At 38.0% G+C, this 8,393-nt stretch overlaps 1 protein-coding gene across 1 annotated transcript; it reads left to right on the top strand.

Annotated features, from left to right (window-relative positions):
- Positions 1–439: 439 nt before the first annotated feature.
- NUP42 (nucleoporin 42) lies at positions 440–7,936 on the top strand. Its single transcript, XM_039342114.1, has 7 exons — positions 440–667; positions 3,093–3,288; positions 3,748–3,842; positions 4,993–5,069; positions 5,174–5,260; positions 6,609–6,693; positions 6,828–7,936. The coding sequence occupies exons 1-7, from the start codon at positions 544–546 to the stop codon at positions 7,349–7,351; spliced, it is 1,188 nt and encodes a 395-aa protein (XP_039198048.1). The 5' UTR covers positions 440–543; the 3' UTR covers positions 7,352–7,936.
- The last annotated feature ends 457 nt before the right edge of the window (positions 7,937–8,393 follow it).

The following is an 8,393-nucleotide window of genomic DNA, read 5'->3' as shown; positions in this document are numbered from 1 at the left end:
AATTAAATATATGCAACTATTTCTACATCACAAAACTTGTAACCAACCAAGATCTGTTTGGTTGCTAGGCATTAAAAAGTTTAATCAGTTTATGAAGGAGCATGTTGTGTAAAAGATAGGTCTTTCTTCCCCATTTTCTCAACCCTTCTAATTTCAAAATATAAAAGTGGGATTGGTATTAGTGGCACAATACAGAGACTTCCTGCTGAATGTCGCCTTCAAAGGCGCATTAAATTCTTATCACTATATATTCGGGTGCCTGTTCTTTTTAATTAAATGTAATGAGATATCTAAAATCAGATTTTTTTAAAAAACCAATTACTTTTTACAATGTTGAAGGGCAATCTGCCAATGTATTTACTTCCGCCAGGGTAGACTTGTCGTCTTTACGTCATCATTAGACGCCCTGATTACTGCGTGCCAAGGCACGCCCAAGCCGTACTATAAATACTGCCTAGCCCTGGAGAAAATCTTGCGGAGCGGATACGGTAGTGGAAGCAAAGCGGGAAACTTGTATTGGCGGTGGTGAGACGTTGCCTTCTCATGGCTCGTAATTCTGGTTGGGTTTGCTCTTACTACTTACAGGGCAACTGCCGTTTCGGTGATAGATGCTGGTATGAGCATCCACGTGGTGGCAGAGCCAGCCAGGCCTTTGGTCAAAACTCAGGTGCGGAGGGGATTTGGGTGCTCCATTAGCCGTTAAGGGTCGCCCCTTGCAGTTTCTAGGCTTTCTTCCCGCAGGAAACGTGGCTGCATAATGGTTATTTACTCGTGGCTGCCAGAGGCATTCGGACAAGTGTTGGTTTTTGCCTAGTTTGTTTGTATCTTGCTCTTCACCACCACCATCACCCAGCCTCTTTTACTATGATAGGTTGAAGCCAAACTTGCCCGTACTTTTTATTAGGATGCTTAGACTTATTTCTTGACCACTCTCTTTGCAAGAGAATCCTATAGCAGTTAACAAAGTTAAAACGGAATTCAAAAAATATTGAAATCCATTAAAAAGATTAAAACAAGATTCTTACAAAAGCAGTGTTAATGGGCAATGCAGTCTTGTTCTGTAATTACTATTCAGCCAGTGTACTTGAAGTTGTTATTGTACTCATGAAATAAACATGTTAGTCTTATGGATTTCAGTGGGATCTACTTTGAGTAGAACTAAATTCATCCCACCCTGAGTTTTCCGTTCATTTAGGTCTCTTCCATTTCAGCTACCACAGCAACGTGTAATTAATTGTAATTATTGAGAAAATCACATGGTTCTAAAAATGGTGAGATGCCATTAAAGCAGTGGTTCTCAACCTTTTTAATGCCGCGACCCCCAACCGGTTGTAAGTCGAGGACTACTCAACCGGTCGTAAGTCGAGGACTACTCAACTGGTGCAGCACCGCTTGCAGAATGGGACTTTTGGCGGGCTCAGCAGGACAGAGACAGCCTGGACAATTCCTATTGGCTTTTGAAAGCCAATAGAATTAGACTCTATTCAAGAGAGTCTATTCTATTGGCTTTCAAAAGCCAATAGAATAAAAGGGAGTAGCACAGCTAAAGAAAAGGGGGGGGGGGGAAATGGCGGACTGCGTTGTTTGGCGACCCCCGTGAAATGGTCATTCAACCCCAAATAGGGTCCCGACCACAGGTTGAGAACCACTGCATTAAAGTTTGTTAGGCTTTTGGACACCTATAGAAATTAAACAATTAAAGGCTGTTTGCTTTATTTCCATTTAGTGTAAATGCTAGTTTATACACACTTCTCTTGCTCAGCTGTTGGAACACTGGCTCGTTGTGGTCTCTGCAAATTCTCAGAATTTAAGTCCAGCACTGAAAGATGTGAGGACAGACATCCTACAAAATAGCCAGCACCTGTGCTGCTATTGTCCTGTCTCTTTAAGGCCTCTCCCTAGCCAGCACAGCAATTGTTACTTATAAAACTGAGCAGAGGCAGCTGGGTATGGTGTGGGGGAGGGCTGTGTGTGTGTGTATACCTAAAGCAGCCTAAGCAGATACTCTGTTCTTTACCACTAGGACTTATAAATAATAATTGGAGGAGCAGCAGCAGTAGGAGGAGGTGTAGAAATGGGAAAGAGTGGAGTAGGGAGCAGTGAATACTAGCCTTTGAGCTCTGTGTATTGCAGTGGTTCTCAACCTGTGGGTCGCGACCCCATTTGGGGTCGAACGACCATTTCATGGGGGTCGCCAAACAACGCGATCCGCCATTTTTTTCTCAGCCGGTGCATGGGGCGGCGCCGTGCATGCGCACCACGCAGGGGGCGGCGCATGGGGGGTGCTGCCGCGCAGGGGGCGGCGCCACGCATGCGCACCACCTGCTTATGACTGGGGTCGCCGGTCTAAAAAGATTGAGAACACTGGTGTATTGGCTCTCTTAGATTTTGGAGCCCACTTACTTGGATATGTGTAAAAAAGCCTACCCCTACCACAAATGTACAAATGGTGGTAGAGGTGAGATAGATACATAATTGGGATACCCAAAAGGTGTGATATCCAACCATACAAGTGGAGGTGGTTTAGACTAAAGGAGTTCAATAAACATTCCATGAAAAAACAAGTTTTGGCTAAAATGGGGCTGTAAAAGGAAAAGAGTTTGCCTCTCACAGACCTCAGACTCTGCAGGAATTGACCTGCATCCTGGCTGCAGAAACCAGACCTCTTACTAGAATTTACACCAAACTAACATGGAAAAAGCAGGTGGTCAGATAGGCTGGAATGCAAAAAAGAGGCAAGAAGAGAACAGTGTTGGAGACTGATAGACCTCCTTAAAGGGATACAGTCACCAGAAGGGGCACATTACAGGAATAAAAATTATCACAGTTGTGAAGTAATTTGGTGGGATAGAAATCTTAATTTACAATGTAAAGTAATTAAGTATGGAATAAGAGTACTAAGCTTGTAATAATATGGATTCTGTTGTCATGGAATCTACATTTGAGTTATTTTCTGTAGGTCTTGAATTTGTACCGTGTCAAATAGTCTTTATGAGGCCCATTTCTGTTACTTAATTCTATGATATAGTTTAAATTATGTTTTTATTGCAAAGAAGTTAAATGTTTGACACATAGTGTTCTCTTTCATTCAGACTCTAATAGAAGAGGAGCTCGGGGTGGACAGCACCATTATTCTGTTAGTTTGCAGGCATCTAATTATTCAAAATCATCTACGTGGAAAAGCAACAAAGATTCCAGATCCTCAAATTTTTCTCAGAATAGATTTGCTGCATTAGATTCAAGTGAACATGTGAATAAGGATATTCAGCCTGAAGAAGAAAAACTTCAGTAAGTGGCATTTTTCCAATTCTTTAATTACTATGAGATTTAAATGTACAGTTAAAAACAACAATCTTAATCTCTATCTCTTCAGTTCTTAGTCATCGTTTATACAGTTCATTGAACTGAGTATTATAATATGCAAATTGACTTATAGACATTTTATAGGTATACTTAGAGACCCTGGGGCAAAGGCACTATCCTACTGGTGTGGTTTCTTGGTTGTAGAGCAGCACTCTCATCACAACTTACTCTGTCAGACTAACCAATTTTAGATCAGGTCCTATTTGCATTGGGGATGAAAAAGGATTGTAGTTAAGTCCTTCATAAAATTAACTATGCTTTTTATTATATTCAATAAGTCTTGATTTGTCTCCATGTTTAAAAAGAGTGAAACCTTAAGATTAGCTTAGCTTGATTTTACATCAGTTTAGTATGGGTTACAACTTTCCATTATCATTTATTCAGTGAAATAATAATGAAAGACATGGAGATTTGGGAATCTTCTGGACAATGGATGTTTTCTTCCTATTCACCAATGAAAGAAAAACCTAATATTTCAGGTACAAATTACTCTATTGTCAGGTCTCATTGGATGAGACATTGCACATATCTGTGTAACTAAGGCACTATGGATTAAGTGGGCTATTTAAACTTATTTGTTTATTAAATTTATTTGCTGCCCATCTGGCCATAAGACAACTCCAGGTGGCTTACAACATAATAAAACAGTATTATAAAATATTAAAACAATATAGCATTAAATTAAGAATTAGTTAAGATGGCAGGAATATATAGTGGGGTGGAGGTAGATTAAATTCTATTTCAGAAAGGAACACCTACATCCAGGCCCCAGGTTAACCTGCACACCAGGTTTTTTTCGAAGGCTGAGTGAGTGGGTGTGGGTATAGATCTCACCTCAAAGGGTACTGTGCAATGTTCCAGAGGGCAAGAGCCACAGCAGAAAAGGCTCTTCTCAGACTCTACCAGGCAAAGTTCCTTGGCCAACTTTTTAAATGCCTTAAATGCATGATTTGGGACAGAACAGTTCTGTTTGCAACGGAGCATATTTTAAATCTAAAATAGCTACATCCCCTCATCTCCTGATTCTCCTCTGCAGGTATCTCTTATTTCTGGACAGTGCCCACACGAATACTCACTAGGTGGCCAAACTCTTATTCTCCATTGGAGGCTAGATACCTTGGGAGCTATTAGCAGGAGAAAATGGAAAGCATGCAAGCTCAATTTATTTTCCTTAAAATTACTGTTGCCTGGTGAATATAGAGATCTGTCACTATAAGATGTATTTAAAAATTAGACCAAAATAATTTAGACAAGGCATCTTTGTTCTAATATATGATCAGATGTAGGAGACAACCATATGTGTAATATCCAGATCTTAAATAGGCATCTCAGGTCTAGAGTTTGCAATTGATTGACCTCACTTTTTAGAGAAAAAAATTAACATCAGAAGATAGCAAGTGTTGTGAATGGCAATATGGGACACTTGGTAGAAGATGGGCAAAATTTTTGACTTGGTTTTGCAGGGGCTTAAGAGACAAAATGAATGTAGTATTTTTCTTTATTTGCCTAACGAATTACACTGCCTATGAGTCTTTCTTAACCACAAATTTTATCTGTATGTATAGTTACCAGTCTTTCATTATGGGGATATATTATTTTCCTTTCTGGTCTTTATTGTTATCCTTACAGGTTTCTCTGACTTTCTGCCAGAAGAGTTGCGTCTTGTGTATTATAACTGTAGAGCAAACAATAACACACAAGCTTATGTAAGTCTCTATATTGTTTAATGTGGAAGGCTGAAACATTTTTTTTTTCAGAAAGATATTTGAAATGTGAAGCACTAATGAATAATCTTTCTTCCTCTTTTTAGGTCAATTCAGTCCAGCAACTAGCTACTCAGTGGAAAGGTAGATTGAATGAATTGAAGAATGCAACTCCCTCTACTAAAAGTGCAACAGTGAGTATAACTGGAGAGTCAAAAGGGGTTTTGTTGTATTTATTTTTAAAAAATCTTTTTCATATTTTTGTTCCTGATTTTCAAACCAGTAATAATTTTGAGCATTAAGTCAGCTAACAGTGTTTGAATTAATAGAAGAAAGCTATCAGTTTGTTTCAGTGATAAGAGGGATTAAATTTACTGTAACTACAACTGTTCAGATAACTGGATTTAATATAATTAGCAGCCTTTGTAAATACATTTAAAATTGTAAGCAAAATGTTAGGTTACATTTTCAACATTTTATTCAAGGGTATGTGGGGAATTATATAGAAAAATAACCAGTGGCATAGAAATATAATAAAGAAAATAATCAGGATTCCCTGTGGAATGTACCAAGTTTTTATCTGCTGCTAATCTGTACAGGTTGAGTCCAAGGCAGATAAATGCTTGTCTGAATTTTCATTTTGAGCCTATTACAAAGGACAAATCAGATAAGATAGGTCTCTCTGTGCTCTTAGGCAAAGGTTTACCAGTATATGAAGGCTTGAACATCACATTCCCTCCATATAAATATTGCTCCAGAGGTTTAGAAATTGGATTAGACTTCTAGTTTCCCAAATGTGAAGTGTTGTGTCACCTTCAGCCAGCAGGTAGATGCCTGAGGTCTTATTTAGTTTCCTTGCCTAGGTCTCTGAGAAAAGATACCTTTTTTTTCCTGCCTTCCTGCCAACAAATTTATAAAAAAAAAAAACCCAAGCTTCCTTTTTCATTTTAAAAGATGGTAATTGCCAAGTTGGAAAATAAAGGAGCACTATGCCCTTTTAATAGAAACTTGAAGTTTCTCTAGAGCAGAGGCCAGGAAAAAAGTGCAACTTGCTGCTAAAGCAAATATATATGAAATAAGATTTTACAACAATATAAGTAGAAAAAAATAGATAATAAAAATTATCTCATTCTAATTTAAGTCATTCTCACTTAGTAGCCACAACTGAATCCTGAATTTTAGTTGTATGTCATTGTGGTCATTAAGAGGGTCACCACATGGTTGTTAAGTGAATCCATCCTCTCAAATGAATGTTTTTTGCCAGAAACAAGCAAAGAGCTTACAAATTGCAGTCAATGACAGTTGGAAGCTGCAATCAGTTATAAACAGGAACTGGTTGCCAAGTAGCTGAAAAGTGATCACAATACTACAGGGGGATGCAGAAATGATAACTTTAAGGGAAAGTTGTAAGCGGTAACTTTTTGGGCTCCATCATAATTTTCAGCAGTCATTAAGCACCCAGCTGTTAAGTAATTACCAGTATGTATGTGTATTTCAAAATACTTAATTTGAAGCCGTAAAACAAAATGTTTGGTTTTTAAGGTCACTGAATTGAAGAATGTGACTAATCACCAATCTCCTCCATTTGGGTTCGGAAGACAGCAAATGCTGCCACCTAGAACATCAAGTAAGGGATTTGTTTTGGCTGATCCATTTTATTGCATGTTTCATTTTGATTATCTTAGTTCCCCTTTTGTGCAGTTTTCTTTTTCTTAATATTGCGACTCTTCTTACAACTTTTTCTATATGCCTTAATTGCAGACTTTCCTACAGATACACAGAATACTGTTCAAGCCTTTTCTTTCAAATCTTCTGAACCTGCTGCTGTCTCATCTGGAAACCTTCCTAATGTCCAAGGTGCTGTACTTTCTTCAGTTGCTCCTCTTACAGTTGGCTGTAATAATATGCCAGATTCTTCAGCAGGATCCTTTTCATTTAATATGGCTACAACACCAGATGAAATTGGAACATCTAGATTTTCAGGATTTGGAAAATCCTTTTCTGCAAATTTTTCACCAGACACCACACCTGCTACAGCATTTGGAAAAGCAATTGTGCCTCCTGCTTTCAGTTCTACATATACACTCTTTGGAGAATCGGCACCTTCTCTTACAAGTAATGTTACAGTGACATCCCCAGCAATTCCAACCTTTGGCTCTACAGAAGAATTATTTACTTCCCGGCTCCAACTGTCTACAGAAGAACTAAAACAGTTTGGAGCTAAAAAATTCACTTTGGGAAATGTCCCATTAAGACCGCCACCCATGGAATTTCTTAATATGTAGCACACGTTCTACAGATGCTCTTTCTACTTGTTTTTCTACATTTGTTAACATATGTACTACGACCAAATCCTTGGATTAAGTTTAATTTTCTTTATGGGTCACCAACAATGCTTCAGAATTATTGGATTCATTTCTACTAAAGAATATTCTTGATTTATTAATACCAAAATGGAAATGTTTAGTTTGAAAACAGACGTTATGTTGAAAATAATAGTTATTCAGCACTCATTCTTGGAACACTAAAAGTCTGAGTATAAACTTGGTAATAAGCCTTAGGTACTGTATTTTCTTTGGCTGCTGCCTATGCAGTTGGCTTTAATAATCTGCCGATTCATTAGCAGGTTTCTTTTCATTTAATGGTACATCTGATGTGGCTTCAACATCAGATGGAATTAAAACACCTGGGTTTTCTGGATTCGGAAAACCTTCTTTGTGCTGCCTAGATTATATAATATTAGGCTTATTACTGTTCTTCATAATATAGCCATATGAGTATAAATGATAAATTTGCAGAGGATTAGTAAGGCAGCTCCATTCAATGCAAAAGACGAACAATAAAAATAAAATCGCTCCTGCGCAAATCTGTCCTGGTGTTCTTCATATTGTTTGCATGCATCTGGTTGCATACTAGAGTTTCCTATTGAAGGGAAGGTTCGGAGTTATTGAGTTGCTTTGCATCCTATAAGATTGGGGAATACCCAAATAGCCACTCCCTTGAGTATAAATAGAATGCCTTTACTTGCTAGAAATAGGAAAAAAGCTGGAAAATTATTATATGCTATCATACTTTTTCTATTTTCTTGTGATTCCTTTGAAATTACAGAATACTTAATGTTTGCTATTGTAACTATGGAAGAGTGGCTAAGGGATTGGTTTTCCTCAGGAAAATTTCTAATGGAGCTCACTGGCTACCGTATGGCCAATCTCACTCAACCCAGTCAGCTTACTGTGTTATAGTATTAAAATTAAGGGATACTATCTTAAACTCTCAGCAAAATTGTGCAATATGACTACAACGTGTGGTACACATAAACTAAGAATA

This window comes from Crotalus tigris, unplaced genomic scaffold (genome assembly GCF_016545835.1).
Source record: "Crotalus tigris isolate CLP2741 ecotype Arizona unplaced genomic scaffold, ASM1654583v1 scf7180000017774.6281472, whole genome shotgun sequence".
Lineage (NCBI taxonomy): Eukaryota > Metazoa > Chordata > Lepidosauria > Squamata > Viperidae > Crotalus > Crotalus tigris.
This window is presented reverse-complemented; position numbering and strand designations above follow the sequence as displayed.